The 16,592-nt window shown below is 41.4% G+C and overlaps 1 protein-coding gene across 1 annotated transcript in view; it reads right to left on the bottom strand.

Moving 5' to 3' along the window:
* MUL1 (mitochondrial E3 ubiquitin protein ligase 1) overlaps window positions 1-16,592 on the bottom strand; it is a 455,262-nt gene that overhangs the window by 315,610 nt on the left and 123,060 nt on the right. Inside the window, exon 3 of the mRNA XM_044061726.1 lies at window positions 7,408-7,495. Coding sequence (XP_043917661.1) covers window positions 7,408-7,495 — 88 coding nt within the window. The remainder of the gene's footprint in view (window positions 1-7,407; window positions 7,496-16,592) is intronic.

The raw sequence follows: 16,592 nt of genomic DNA, 5'->3' as shown, positions 1-16,592 counted from the left end.
CGAGAGGAGTGAGAGGATCGGTGACTGCACTCGCTCTGAAGTAAAGGAGACAGAGGAGCCGAACGCACAGATTCAAGTGTGGGGGACCTTAGCCTCTTGTGGTTCCGCGACGGCTCCGAAGCCTCTGATGGAGCCGATGGGGAGATTGTCTTGTCGGTGCCAGCCGGAACCGACGTGGAAGGTAAACCCTGAACCGAAGACGGCTCAGAACTTGGAGCCGACGGCTTAGTGGGTTTAGGGGATTTCACAGGCTGTGAGCTCTTGGCCGGTGAATCCTGGGGTTTTAAAAGACCCCCTAAGGATAAGCTTATTCTTACGCTCCTGCATGACTCTTGGACTAAAGGCATGGCAGATAGAACAAAAGTCCTGCAGGTGCACAGCGCCTAAACAATAGACGCAAGAAGTGTGCCCATCTGTCAGGGACATTTTCTGACAGCATGAGTCACACTTCTTGATCCCAGAAACCTTGGATTCCTTTGACATCCTTGAAAGTAAGGAAAAACAATTATAACAATAACAACCTGAAGCAAAATACAGTGTACAAAAACACACTGCTATAAAGACTATAGCTAAAGGTTTTTTTTTTTTTTTTTTTTTTTAGAGAATAGGAAAGCCTCTATCTTAAATGGCTAGCCTATAAGAGAAAGATAGAAGGAAAAGCCTCTAACTTAAACGGCTAACCTGACAAGAAGAGGTAGGGGGGAGGGGTGGGGGAGAACTCTCTAAGTTAAATGAGTTCTACAAGAAACAGGAGGGATACTACAAGCTAACAAGCTAACTACCACAAAACAAGACTATCGTTAACAATAAAATACTAGAAGGGTTAAACTAGTGAAGAAAGTTATACAAAAAACTTTATACGAGCCTGAGCCAGAAAAAGGACACCTCGCAGCTGAAGCGGCAAATGAGATCTGGGTGGCTATCGCTAGGCATTATGGGAAAAGGGGTAGCCTTGAGCCAGTAAACAGCTCTCGAGCTATTGAAGATGGCCGAGTTGGAGCAGAGGATCGGCTCCAATCCCAAACAGCAAGACGAAGGTGAGACAGACAACTTAACATCAGACCTTTTTTTTTTTTTGTTCTCAGAGTGAGGATGTATGATGTTATGACCTAGCACTTCTGTACGGCCAGATGGGAGAAGGAACTTTATTTTTTGTACTTTAAACAGCTGAGGAGTGCCAGACCAGGAAGTGGCACTGGGCAGGTACCAAATGAGCCAGCAACAGCTCTGCTGAATGAGAAGGGGAAACAAATGCCTGTGCCAAAATGGTACTATTAGGAGCATCTTTGCCCCCTCCTTCCTCACTTTCTAGAAAATTCAAGAGATCAGTAGGAATGGAGGAAATAAATACAGAAAGAAACCTGTCCATCTAAAGGAGAAGCAATCTACTTCCCAAGATTCTTTGTGAGGTGCTCTGAGCAATATTTTCTAAGTTGTTCGTTGCTTGACATAGCAATCAAGTCTAATTTTGGGACACAACATCTGTGAACAGTCTTAAGAAAGACTTCCTTACGTAACCCCCATTCATAGAGATTTGCAGCTGATATGCTCAACAGGTCTGTCACAGAGTTCAGAGATGAGATATAGACTGCCTTTAGTCATTTTGAACTGACGGTACCCACAGCCATCCTGCGCAAGACATAAGATAAGAGAGTGCCTTCCATTTTGGTTGCTGGTACATCACATTACAGTAGTGTTGTCTGCTGACACATGCAAAACCCGTTTTCAAGATAGAGCTGAAAATTCTGAATGCCTGTATCAGGGTCATCATCTCCTTTACATTTATGTGCTGCTTTCTTTGAGATGCATCACAAACCCTTTGTACACTTAAGCCTCCAGAGTGTGCTTCTCAAGGTAGGCCTGAAGGATCCATCATTTTTTTTTTTTTTTTTTACTGTGATGTTCCTGATGAAGTATCCTTGGGTTCATTTTGAGCTGTTTGGACCACCATTCTAGCTCTTTGGAGGTACTGGATAATATACAGCTTTGTCTTCTCCCGGGGGGGGGGGGGGGTGAATGTTAACTCCAAGTTGTTGTTGTTGTTTGCCTTTCGGCTTTTTCCCAGTAAGGGGTCGTCACAGCGGAACTCCAGTCCACTAATGATTGGCAGTAGATGTTTTTACGAAACGCTGAAGTGCCAGCTCGGCGCCCAACCTTCAAAGAAGGCACTCCCATTTATGCACGCATGTCTTTCGAACGCTACCCAACCGTGGGGAGGACATGCAGACTCCACATAGAAGGCACTCCCAAGCCATGCCGAGAATCGAATGGGAGAACCTCTTGCTGTGAGGTAACAACGCTACCGCTGTACCACTGCAGCAATTAAGCAAAAAGATAATACACATACTACAAACTGTGGCAAGATAGATCTAAAATGATGGAAATACACATCAGGTTTATATGGGGAATGTCCTGAAATCCCCAAGGAGTAGACATCTGCCAGGCCTACAGGAGAAGGGCACTGAGCTTTGGAAGTCGGACAGTTAAAGTGGATATCAGGCCTAATTCAGGAAGTCCCTGTAACAAGGACCACTGCAACTCTGACCTATATGTAGAACATTTGTCTATCCTCTGCTGTAAATATATAATGGGTTGTTTAGGCAAATATTCACATATTTCTTCTGCAAATATGAGAAGATTCAGTTATCATTTGGGCTAATCCCTTTGCAGTAATAATTTTTAAGGTTTTTGAGGTGCTTAGAAAACTGACTCAGTGCATGTGTATTTGTTGTTCTAGGGTCTAATGCCAGACTACTACTGATTCTTGGCATGCAGGTATGATAAGGTACTGCTTTACCTGCTAAGATCCCACGTTACAAGTGCAGCCTCTTCAATACAATATTGCTCCAAGCTGTAACAAAAGATGAACAGCCTGAAAAATATAGATGCATTTTTTTCTATATCTGATATAAAAGGACCATCCTAGGTGGGTCCTTTAATCTATAACTCTTCTTGACCGATCAGAATATACATTTATTTGTGAACTCTCATACTTGATGACATTTGTGCAGTGACACTGATTCATACCATGACACAATGGCGTTAGCTACACAAGTATGTCCTCGGGGCTCACAAATTTGCCCTAAGATGCTAGTAATAAATTCCTGCAAATTAAGAAATAATGCAGCTCACACACTACATTCTTAAACAATACAGGAAAATACATACCTACCCAATTAACAGGGAACTCTAACAGCTGTCAGAACAGTTAATCATCTACAGGATAATGGAGGGAGGGCACTGCTGATCCATCAAGGAGAGATGCAGCTTTAATATTGACTGATATGGAAACAGCATTTGTGTTACAGCTACAAATAATGACCCTTCATGAGGAACCTATGGATGGGCTGAATTCCAAGGGATCACCACCAAGGGGGGAGTTGGAAATATTACATAAGTACAGCACTTGGATACTAGAGGTTTCTTGGAGTTCTGACTTCCCAAGGTACCACTGAAACAATGCTGGGAGAAGCTTTGCAAAGACCACCATGTGGCCCAGCACAAATGTTATGGAGACATTCTTGAAGCAAATACTAGGGATAGCCACTCTACTGAAGTTAGCTTTGACGGCAGCAGTTACCAAAATGTGGTTAGTTGTCTGATGGCAAAAAGAAATACAACTGGCTATCTGCTTACACATGTCTGCCTGGCCAGCACAAGCCGCTCCCTACCTGGTGCAAAATACACAAATAATTCACACATATTTCTAAGATCATGCACCTAACTCATGTTAACACCTAAATTGATCTCTCTACCCTTAATGTCTGCTGCTGTGCATTAAATCAGGAGATGGATAAACTGGTTTCACAAAAATCTTCAACATCACTTTTGGGAAGAAATGTGGATTCCTCTTAAGGTATACATTATCCTTGTGAAAGACCAGTATGGCTCCCTACAAATAAATGCCTAAAGTTCCAAGATCCCATATGTAGGGGTAAAGGTCACTAAGAAAGGGCTTTCCATGACAAATACTTAGAATGTCATTGAGCTAGCAGGTTCAGCTGCCAAACAGACAAGGCAGACAACCATAAAATTGAAATGTCACAGTAGGAGGGGTTCTCAAATGGAAAAGAGATTTGCACCATTCCTTTCAGAAACTGCATGAACAATGGCAGACAGATCATAAGCATCCCCTTCAAAATATCATGAGGTGCATAAATATCTAACCTATGTACCCAAACCAAGAAAATTCTGAAAGGTAGATCATACAGACTATACATCATGGTCAGTTATTAGGTAACCTGCTGGAGAGTACAGAGTGTATTCCTCTTAAACTGAGAGTGGTTTCCATATGGAGACACAGGCCTACACAAGTAGAAAGCTTCCTAACAGATGGTGTTTCCTCTCAGACCCCTGCCAGCAAATCTAGAAGGATCAGAGAGTCTACATCAGGAGCTAGGCCATGAAGTGGAGTAAGTTGCAATCCCATCTATGGTAGGTATCCCTTTTACGGAAATAATTTTTAATAAAAAAGTTATAATATACAACCAGCTTTCATGCTTATAACATATAACAGCTAATGAAGAAAACGAATGAACATATTACATCATTCTGGCAGTATGGCTGACACGCTTAAGACTGTGAGCTGTTAATAAGCTTCATATTGTACTCTTGGGTTTGACTCCCTCAATTTCCACTTGCAAACTGTAACAATCTGACCAAGACACTTAGCCCCAAAGCTTCCAGTGAAGAGGGATGCTTGTGTCCCTTAGGCTTATCTGGTTAACACATAATTAAGTCAGTCAGTCAATAAATAAACAGAAGACGTACAATTACATACATATGGTTTAGCAAGGTCTGTATCCAGTAAAAGAGAATGGAGGTAATATAGCAACCTACAAAACAATGTCAAAAGGCAGTCACCATCAAAAGTTACAAATTATTGAATACCTGTTAGTAATCCAAAGTAGTTAAATACCTGCTCCCATTCAGAGAAAACTATTTTTTTTTTAATTTCCTACTCTTCCATATACAAGTACTGTTCTTTCTATCATTCTATGATATCCAAGGGCAGGATACTCAGGTCTCTGGGAACCATATGGGACACTATTTTTCATATTCCTCCAGTGTCCGTGATAAGCTTGATAATACAGCCAAAATCATTCTTATTCTCAAACACTATCACAGTAACTGGTAAATATAAAAAATCCTATATTTTTACTATCTGCTTCCATCTGGCTTTGATTCCTACATAATGACCAACACATAAGCATACTATCTTGCATTCTGTCCACATATCCAGCAGAGGTCATATTTTTTTCTGCTACCTTGAACAACTTGTTGTGAGGTACCATCAATTTAAATCTTTATTGGTCACAGATCCACCCCATCAACTATCATTTTGGGATCTTTCTCAGGCTTCTGTCAATACTTTCTCGGATAACCTAAGACCCTCCAGGTGTACCATCTATTTTGAAATTCCTCAGTTGTGGCAGAAATGTTTTTATTCTCCAATAAATGACAAATAGAACTAATGCAGTGTTTATGAATTCTTATCCATTGCTGCCACAGATAAAGCCCATTAAATGTTATATATTGCTAATTTATATGTTCCAATGCAGAGGAAAGTTGAGCAAATGTGAACCACTGACCACTGTTCTAAGTTAGGGCTCTGCACTAGAGTTTCAATGGAGATGGTTCTAAATTGTGCTTCCCAACCTTGCAAAAATGATTTAATAGCCTGGTCCCCCTTGGTGATGCTTGCCATTTTCCATACTTCCTTGTCACTTTGAGGAATCACAAGGCTAACTAAAGCATGATCCTACATCTCAGGTGCGGTCTAGGTCCCCGGTTCATGTTACCTATTTTTAATGGGCCTATCTGCCAGTGCTTCAAAAATATATCAGCTAAGTTGTCAAAAAGCAGCTTATTTCTATATTCTTAACCTCATTAAAACTGTTAAAACTGAAGTTAACTAAGGCATACCTCACCTACCTATATCACTAGGCAGGTAAGCTCAATTCCAAGTAATTATCCTGCTTTCTTTACCTAGGACCACTTCACATATAAGGTGGATTTACTAAGTGAGTGATCTACTTAAACTGCAAGATTCCTTAGCAAATACAAAAAAATATGATGGAGCAGCACTGCCTGGACTGCCTTTATTCTCCCCCCTGAAAGTTACTGAATTTCTTTACAGTACTAAACAACAAAGAGATTGTGGTTTGAATTTCACAATAAATTAAAGTGTGACTCATCTTTAAGGTGAGACATGTGGGAACTGCAACCTCCTTAATGAGGCTACAGAGTCCTTCACCTATTCAACATCTGAGTCTGCTGACAACTGTTTTAGAATTACTACATTCTAGGACAAAGTTCTCCAAGCTGGTCTGACTAAATTCATATCTTCTTACCTATCAATACAGCCATCTGTGAACAGAAAAAATACTCTTCCTTTGTTCAACAGTTGCTATGGGATCTCCAAGGGGTGACAGCATCTAAATTCCTAACATCTTCAAACAGTACGAGAAAAATTTCCCACTGAAAATAGTAGGACTTGAGGGTAACTCTGGCTGGGTTTTTATGACAGGAAAGACAGACGATGGTCTGATTCGATCAATGATTGGACCACACCTCTTGTTGCCCTTTCCGGTGCTATATTTGTAAGAATATGACTAAGGAGACTTGACCATCTAGTAGAAGTATTACATGGCTGAGGGACTGAGTGTTGGTGATACTTAAAATCCTTTGTGCACGTTTGCTCTTTGTAGTATTGGTCTGCCAATTTAAGAATGGGTAGGGGAAATCTTCTAGAAAGTATTCAAAACTTATCTAATTTGAGTGATCTAATTTGTTTGAGTATGTGCCATGGGAGATGAAAAGAATTTACAGTCAGCAATGCTATGATAAGATGGACTTGTTTAGTTTACAGATACCAGGATATGCAGGAGTTCTAGATCATTACTCTGCTGGATTAGTGGAGTGGTGGGGAGACTACAGAGGAATACTGATATGTCCTCTCTGGAAAAGCATCCACCTTCACCACAGGTTCTGAACAAGTGATAGGCATTAATTCCTAGTTAAAGAGTGGTGTCATTGCACTACAGTCAAGTGTCTGTAATTAAACAAAACTGTATGTTTTCAAATGTCAGAAAAACGTTGAAGGCGAGCATTTTCTTGACTAAACTTCTAGCATTAGGCAGTGCCATGTGAAGATGGGCCCGACTGGGATTTGTTAAGTTGATGAATATTAAGATAGTCGCCTTCTAACCAAAGAAACTATAGTGACGCTTGACTGCAATACCAGAGGATTATATTATAACAAATAATTGCTAAATAAAGCAAAGACTGAAATATAATGCTTTTCTTTGGATTTTAAATGTTTGACACTTAAATTATACAACCCTTTACCTGTTGTATGGTACAGATGGGGTTAAGAGTGCCAAATCATTTCACTAGTTCACATACCTTCAATGACTGCATAGGGAACACATTTCCCAGGGGTCTCCATAAGAACCTTCTTCAAGTCTGCATCAATGGATATCTTTTTAGCATCCTAAGAACAACGAAAGAAACCAGGGGCATGTTGAAAAAGTGATCACCACCATCAGTGTACTCGAACTGAACATACAAGAAAGACTACAGTTGATTATGCTTGAACTACATGCAAACCGGGATGCCAAAAATTCTGCATCCTTTCTAACACAGGAGGTTCTGCAGCATTTTAAGATGGCAAATCATAATTCAAAAATAGTTTATATTGCATTTAAAATTCAGCTCAGATTAGAAGTACCAACATAAGTTAGCTTCACTGTAAACTAGCTTCACTGGGTATAACTTAGATACAATTACAATTAGTATAAATAGAGAAGTATGCCTTACATGTTAAGCATAAATGTATGTATGAGTTCATGTGAATCTCTATGTACATGTAAAAACATACACATACATAGTGTCTGCATGTATATAGACAATGTGATATTGTATGTGAAGTGCAGGAACTGGAAACAATTTTTATTTGTGCTACAGGGAGGTTTTGTCAAACCCAAGCTATACAAGCACATCCTCTCATGCAGTACAAATTAAAGTATTCAGTGCCTGGACTTTTTTCCACGTTGGGGGTATATTGCATTGTCAAAAAAGTATTTTAATTGAAAAAACAGCAAGGGCAAAAAATGTGATTTTCTTTCCTGCATTTTTCCAAACAAAAGAAAAAAAAAAAGTAAAAGTCCACTGTAAATGAAACTTTCTTTTGTAGCTTGTTGGCAAGTGAACACTATCTGTGCTAATACCAATCAGACAGCTGCTCTTGTTTAAAGTTAGTTTTAAAAAGGCACTCATTTTGTACACAGCTGAAAACGGAACATTTTTTGTGTTTGCAAGACCCTGTCTTTGCTCTGTTTCAATTTTCAGGGTAGAGCCAGTGTACATTAAATAGATGGATTGAAGCTTTCTGAATGTCTAACTGCCAAATAATACTGTGCATGAAATGAGGGTTAGAAGCTGCAAATGTGTCATACACTGTGAGATGTGGAACATACAAAGTTGTAGTCAAGAATGAAATGCAACATGCACAGCTTGATTTGTTGGGTGTCAGTTAACTGAAATAGACTGGCACACTTCAGGTATGATGAACACACAGAAAAGAAAATATAGTGTCACATTTATAATTAAGAAGCTTGTAGGAACTGTAATGAAATGCAGTGTAGACCAGGAGCACTTATTTGTCTATGAGGTACACCCATTAACATGACTATCATTCACTGATTATGGTCCAACCAATCCAGCTTAAATTAGCAGCTTGGTGACTGATGTAGCAGCAGGGAGGGAGAGATGAGTGTGCCCGTCCTGGGGGGGGCACTCTTTGGTGACTTTCCCTAAGGGGAGGCATGGTCTAAAGAGGGGAGTTGGCCTCGGAAGTAACCAATGAGCTTGAGGTCAGGGGAAAGAAAAAACAGGCGGGGCATACAATTAAAAAAAAAAGAAAACGTACAGAAGCACAAACAACCAAGCCTTTACAATGCCTTTAAGATACACAACCGTCCCCAAGCAACACCAGAGTAAGTCCAGGGATAGGGGTAGGAGGACACCTGCTAGACCCAGAGTGGATGTGGGGCACTAGGGGCTGGGCTGGTAATGATGACGTCAGAGAGGACCAAAAAAATATTTTAAGAAAAAAAAGGGTTGTAGGTTGGCATAATGGTCAGAGTGTTTATCTCCCAGACACAAGGTACAGGGTTCAAGTCTCACTTTTAAGGGTGAAATTTGTAAATTTGTACAAAGCTGACTAAAAAAAGAGAGAGAGAGAAGAGGAGTGGGAAAAATGGTGAAGTCCAAAATTCCATAAAGGACAGACCTAACAAATCCATCTCTTAAAACTGGAAAAACATCAGTCTTACAATATTTGGTAATGTTGTAGATAGAAGACCAAGTAGATGCTTCTAGCATCCAGACCTTTGAAAAAAACCCAAGAAAAAGAAGCAACAGCTCTAGTGGAATGGGCTTGACCTGGCAGTCATATCCCATGAAAGTAAACAGCACTAGAAATCCATCTAGAAAAAAAGAAGTTATGTCTTACCATAATGTTCCATCTGAGTTGTTGATCTTCTTCCAGTCATCACTGATGGGTCCGGTTCAGAGCCCTCGGAACCAAGTCGGCCTTATATCAAGCTTGTGTGCACCAAAAAACCCTCTAGCTAAGCTGCTACCCACAATGCCCTTTGCTCAGTTGCCTCAGATCGAGTCTGCATGCAACATATAGTGCGCAGAAACACTAAGACCCAGAAGATCCGCCAGGAGGGGGTCGGTGAGAGGGTGTAATGACTGGAAGAAGATCAACAACTCAGATTTAACATTATGGTAAGACATAACTTCTTTATCTGAAGTTGTTAATCTTCTTCCTATTCACTGATGGGACCGAGTCCCCAGCTACCTGAAGAACCTGGGTGGCCCTTATGGAAGAACACTCCTGAGAACCACAGAACCAAAGACCGCTCTTCCCCTGGAGATCAGATCCAATTTGTAATGCTTGATAAAAGTGTGGGGCTTAGCCCAAATGACAGCTGCACAAATGTCATCCATGGAGGCCCTAGGGTGGAAGGCAACAGATGCTGCAATAGCCCTAGTTGAGTGAGCTTTGATTTGGCCAGGCTTCAATCCCTCCATAAGTGAATATGTGAAGGCAATGCAATCCCTGAGCCATTTAGACAAAGTAACTTTCGACACTGCGCCTTCCATTCTAGGACCCGCAAAGGAAATTAAAAGCTGGTCTGACTTGCGAAAGGATTTAGTTCTGTCCAGATAGAAACGTAATTGTCTATGAACATCCAAGGAATGTAGGCAGTATTCTCCCTTGTTAGAGTAATTTGGGAAGAACACAGGGAGCTCAACGGACTGGTTAATCGAAAAATCAGAAACCACTTTGGGGAGAAAGCATGGGTTAGTACGAAGTGATACTCTGTCCTTATGAAAGATGAGATAAGGGCTCTTGATACATAATGCTTGTAATTCAGAAATTCTTCTGGCTAAAGTTATAGCCACCAGAAATAAGGATTTCCAGGACAGGAATTTTAGATCACATGTCGCAGCTGGCTCAAAAGGGGGCAGAGAGAGAGACTGCAGAACACAGGACAGATTCCGTGCCTCCACTGGCTGTCTTATGGGAGGCCTGCTGTGGAAAATACCCTTGAGGAAGGTCTTGCAAAGGCGAGAGGAAATAAGTGGCACTCCATCAGACCTGTTATGGAAGTTGGAAACAGCTGCTAGACAGACTCAAATTGTGGAAGCTGAGGCCCCCTTGTCGAACAGTTCAGCCAGATAATGAAGAATACTGGCTACGGGGGCTGAGAATGGGTCTAACTTCTGATATAGAGAATCTTTTCCACTTGTCCCTGTAAAGTTTCCTGGTGGATGGTTTATGAGAGGCCAAGATAACATCACGGACGGGTGAGGAGAGCGTTTCATGCCTGGCAACTAACAGAAGTGGAGAAACCAAGCTGTCAGCTTGAGAGTGGACAGATTCGGGGGAGTCAGTCCTTGTGGGTGAGATATGAGGTCCTGATGAGTGTCTAGGATCCAAGGAGGTTGTAACAGATGAGCTTGAAAGAAGGGAAACCACACTTGATGAGGCCAGAATGGGGCAATGAGGGTCACTTTGCTTCTCAACCGAATAGCTTTCCTTAGAACAAGGGGAATCAGAGGATAAGCATAAAGGAGACCCGTGGGCCAATCGTGGATTAAAGCGTCTCTCTGTAACTCCCCGAGAGGGGGAAAGAGGGCAAAGTAGCTGCTGCAGTTTGTGTTTGAAGGGGAGGTGAAAAGATCGCAGGATGGCTGGCCCCAACGGCTGAAAATTTCCACCGCCACACTCGGGTTGAGAGACCACTCGTGAGGATGAAGAATGCATCTGCTCAGCCTGTCTGCAATCACGTTGGAGCTCCCCAGGGTATGCATTGCAATCAGAAAGCAGTTGGAAGCTATCGCCCACTGCCAGATTCTCATGGCTTCGCGACATAGGGGGTAAGATTTGTTCCCTCCCTGTTTGCTTATGTAGCAGACCACGGACATGTTGCCCGACTGGACAACAGTCGTTCTGGATGGAAGGAGCGGATGAAAAGCTTGCAACACCAATAGCACCGCTCTTAACTCCAGGACATTGATATGCAAATTGACCACGACATCGGACCACGTGCCTTGGTTCATAGGCTGGTACTAGGCTATTGGCCCCAAGGCCTATGCAAGCCTAGCCATAAAAATTCCCTGGAAATTTTTTCTCCACAATATTTACTTCTCTGGGCCTCTGACTGACTTTCTCTGGAAGTGACCCCCACCCCCATCAGGGAAGCATCCGAGGTCACCGTGGCGCTGGGCTGTGGAACCTGGAAGGGCATCACCAAAGATTTTCGTCTGTACTCATCCACCAGAGGAGATCTTGTTTGCAAATGTTGGTGAAGAGAATCTGTGAGCTCAGGGGGAGAAGATTGAGTATCCACTGGGCCTGAAGGAGCCATTGTAGTAATCTCATGTGTAGTCTGGCTAAGGGAACTATGGGGATGGCTGCAGCCATAGATCCCAAGGCTTGGAGGACTTCCCTTGCAGACACCTTTCTTCGACAGAGTATCATTTGAACTTGTACCCTTAGTATCTGAAGCCTGTGGAGAGGAAGTGAGATCAGGCTTGACTGGGTGTTGAATATTGCCCCTATGAATTCCAGTTGTTATGATGGTTGAAGGTTTGGTTTCTCCCAATGTATGGTGATGCCTAGTGACTCCACTAGAGCCAGTGTGTAGCTGAGGGCCCTGACCAGAAGACGCTTGGTGGGGGTGGAGAGGAGCCAATCGTCTAGGTACGGAAACACCTGGAATCCCTGAAGTCTCAGATGAGCTGTTACTACTGCAAGGCATTTTGTGAACACTCTGGGGGCAGTCGAGAGACCGAAAGGCAGGGCTCTTAATTGGTAGTGATTGGCTCCCAACTGGAAGCGAAGGAGGCTCCTGGAGCACTTGTCCATCTTAATATGGTAATATGCATCATGGAGATCTAATGATGACATCCTCCCGCAGAAAGGGAAGGATGGTTTGAATCGTGACAATGCGGAATTTGGTCTGAACTACCGATTTGTTTAGTTGGCTGAGATCCAGAATAGGCCTCCAGTCCCATTTTCTTTGGCACCAAAAAGAATCTTGTGGGTAGAGCTGAAACAATATAGATATCAAGAATAGATTATAAAGAGGAAAAAAACTTTTACAAAAACTTGTAAATATATCAGAAAAATCACTTAGATGGAGAGCTCGGTGAAACGCTGCTATATGGCGGTGCGGCAAACGAGATCTGGGGTAACTCAGCAAAGGGCATTGTGGGTATCAGCTTAACTCGAGAGTTTTTTGGTGCACGCAAGCTTGGTATAAGACCGACTCTGTTATGAGGACTTTGGAACCGGACCCATCAGTGTTGAATAGGAAGAATATTAACAACTTTAGATCGGTTGGTTAGACAATGGAAGACATCGTTGCTTGCCCTAAAAGGAAACCAAGAGTTGATCAGATTTTCTGAAGTCATGGGTTTTGTTATAGTAAAACTTGAGTTACCTATGGACTTTTATTGAGTGCAGGAGTCTCTCTTCTTTGTTTTGAGAAGATGGAGAAAAGGTGTAGATGATGATGGACTGATTAAAGAAGAACTCATTGAGCTCCTTAGGCATAAAGGAAGGATTAGTCCTGAGGATTACCCTTTCCTTACGGAAGATGAGGAAAGGTAGAGAGGCCTTTTTTTACTACTTGCAACTCTGAATCACTCTTGGATGAAGTCAGTGGTACAAGCAAAATAGCCTCCCAAGTTCAGAATTCAAGAGAAGAGGAGGAAGCGGCCTGAAATGGTCCAAAAGTGAGTTTATTCTAAGATAACAGTTTAGGTGCCAAGGAGGAGGAACAGCTCCTCTTGCTGGTCCAATGTGAAGGATGCCTTTCAAAAACTGTTTGACCTCAAATCATGCGGGGTGGGGGGGTGGATCTAAGGGTAGACAGGCAGAGAAAATGCCAGATCAGAATTAAGCATCACACAAAAGAAAAAGAATATCAGGGATACCCCTTTGATATGATTCCCTTTTCTTCTTCTGGCACTAAAAAGAAAATCTTTTCCATTTGGAAACATAAATTTCCTTTCAGCAGGTTTTCTAGCCTCTTGTAATACCTGTAGCATGTCCTCTGAAAAAGGTGGCTCAGCGGAATTAAAATCCTATCATCCAAATGGTTAATCTTAGGGTTTGAAGATTTGGAAGAATTAAAGAGCCTTTGTGTTGCATGAGCAGGTCCATTTTGTGGGGAAACTTGTGATGATTGCCCTAGATGAAATGAAAGAGAAGTGAGAACTAGTGCTGTCTAGTAGCTGTATTCCCTTCATTTTTCCCTGGAAGAATCCCAAGTGCAACCACCTGTCTCAAGACCACTTCACTTACAAGGCATTATAGAGTTGCTCAGACCTAAAATTGTTTTCTCTGTTTGTTATAATGATACATGCACTGTGACCAAGTAGTAGTTACACTGTTATTCTTGTTGCTACATAGTAAATGACGTCCGCTAAATGTAATGTGTGTCATCACTTGTCAATATAACTTGTTGAACTGCCTCTACTTTTCTTAAAGGGCTACAACCCAAGAGCGGCTTCTAGCCAGTATTATTATTGTATGAGCTGTGCATTACGTTGTCAAATGCCAATTTTACAGCTGTACAAAGTATGCTTATCCAGTCTGCCTCCTCTACAAGTAATCACATATGGCCCCTTTCCTCCTTTATCTTTTCTGTTAGACACTGCGTTCAGCAGCACTTGTGTACAACATTCTGAACTGGACTCTCATCGTCTTCATCCCTCAACCTTTCTCTCTCTCTCTACCTTCATGTTTTTGGCTTGCTGCACTGTAAACTTTATTGTCTTTACTATTCATCCATTCTAATCTTTTTTTTCTATCTTCAAGCCTGGTCAGTTTATTTATTAACTGACATTTGATTACTGGGCAACTCCGACTGTGTAGATGCCCATTTTCGGTGGAGCTTTTCTCTTCGGGTCTCTAAAGTATTACAAAAACATTTTAAGAATAATAATTCTACAGTCTTCAAAGATAATACAAAAAACATCCACAGTTTAAAGTGAAAACATTGGTTAAGAACAGATACAACCTATAATATTGAGAGAAATTTTAGCCAGTTTATTTAGAAATTAAACGTAAGTTAGTAGAATACAAACAGGAATTGCAATATGAAGTGAGAGAAAAAAACAGGGTTATGGCATATTTAGAGTCAGGGGAAAGAAATTGATTGAATTAGGAAGTGAGTGAAAAAGGACAGTAAGAAGGTGTAATGTATGAATATGCAATTCTTCATGTTAAGGGATGTAGTTTATCCTGGGGTTGAGCAAATGAACAGCCATATTTTAAATAGTCTTTCAGAATGGTTTTAAAGGACTGGAGAGTGGGTAATGACCTGATGGGTACAGGTAAGGAGTGTCAGGCCTTAGCAACATGGTAAGAATACAGACCATGCCCAACAGATTTGATATGTTTGTGGACAGAGAAGAGTTCTTTTGTCACTGGATCATAATGGCTAACTGGAAGCACAGATGTTTAGAATGGTATTTAGTGCTGGATACGTGAATGTTGGATAATTTTAAAGGTGATAAGAAGCGGTGTATATGTTAGTTGATGGGGTAGTTCTAACCAATTTAGGATTGTTAGTGGTATACACTAGTGGGTTCAGAAATAGGTATTTGCTGCAATTTAGCCACTTTATTATAGTATTGTTCAAGTTTCGATTTCTGCGATTCCTGAAGGTTAGTAAGGATCGGGGCTCTTCCATGGAAAAATGAAGTGAAGACAGTTACTAGAGCAGTGAAAAATGTGCTGAGTGGATGAAATCTGTTCTGTGAAAGGGATGGAAGAGAACACAGCATGGATGCTAGTTTAACAGGGTTGTGTAACCATATGTGTTGAGCTATCTGCATATCAAAATACAGACATGCGTTTACTTAATTCTTTCCTTGTATATCTCTAATCTTTTGCTGCTGTGGATCATACACTTTTCCATATATCTGTCGGAATATAAAAGGGACATTCCTCACTCCTTTTTCCTTACAGACAGGTGTGCTGTGTAAAGAATCCTCATTAAAGCCATCTACAATGAAATTCTCTGAAGTGTACTGTGCCAGGAAGCAACAGCTGACTTCTACAGCTAGCTAGGTAGTCATTATACAAGAATAATGGTCAGTAAGCAAAACTGCAGTTGTACTTTGGATCTTTCCAGAATACTACCCCCAAAACCTCTGTCAAAGCAGAAACACTGAGCTTCCTTGCATCTGGTCTAGAGCATGTTACAGCTGTCCTTCTCCTCCTGTTTAAGCTCTTAATTATCTGCTGGGTAACACGCACTGACCATTACACATACTGTAAAAGCCTCATTATCGGGAACATCTGTCTCCCAATAAGACACTTGCTTGTTTCTCTGTTTAAGTTCTTGGATCTTCTGGTAACTCACTTGGGCACCTTCCCTTGGCTTCCTAGCTCTGTTTCTTTAGCATCAACATATTTTTAAAATTTCCCACCAGTTTAACTCCCTCCACACAAGGAAGTGCATTTTACATACCTGCTATTAGGTTGCTGGACCACTGGGCTGAACTGCCAAAGTGTGCATATGCACACTGATAAGTTAATGCCAGACATCGGATTCCCATCCCACTTTGCTCACCTCTTACTCCAACCCTGGTCATCACACCGGATTTGCCATAACTAATCATGGCTTAAACTACATGTAGAAGACTCAAGTCATTCTCCCACAGGATACAACATAATATGCTCCAACTAGACTGATAAATGTGCTGGCAGTATATCCATAATTTACTCAGAAAATCTAAACATATCTAAAGTCAACATATTACCACCCAACTTTAACAAGGCAAAGTTATTGCTACCCACTACAAAGCTCAGTACACACAAAAAATAAACATAGGTACAATCCATAAAAATACAAACAGAAATACTCATACCTTAGAGGAAATCAAGAGAGTACATATAACATAAAACATGACCTCATAATATTCAGGGACACTTGCACTGATAAATAATACAGATGTAAAGATAAAGTCGGTCAGCCAAACATCAACATTTGCAG

Source organism: Protopterus annectens, chromosome 2.part0 (assembly GCF_019279795.1).
Source record: "Protopterus annectens isolate FY-2018-M chromosome 2.part0, PAN1.0, whole genome shotgun sequence".
Classification (NCBI taxonomy): Eukaryota; Metazoa; Chordata; order Ceratodontiformes; family Protopteridae; genus Protopterus; species Protopterus annectens.
Note: the sequence above shows the minus strand (reverse complement) of the source record. Positions and strands in the feature narration are given on the sequence as shown.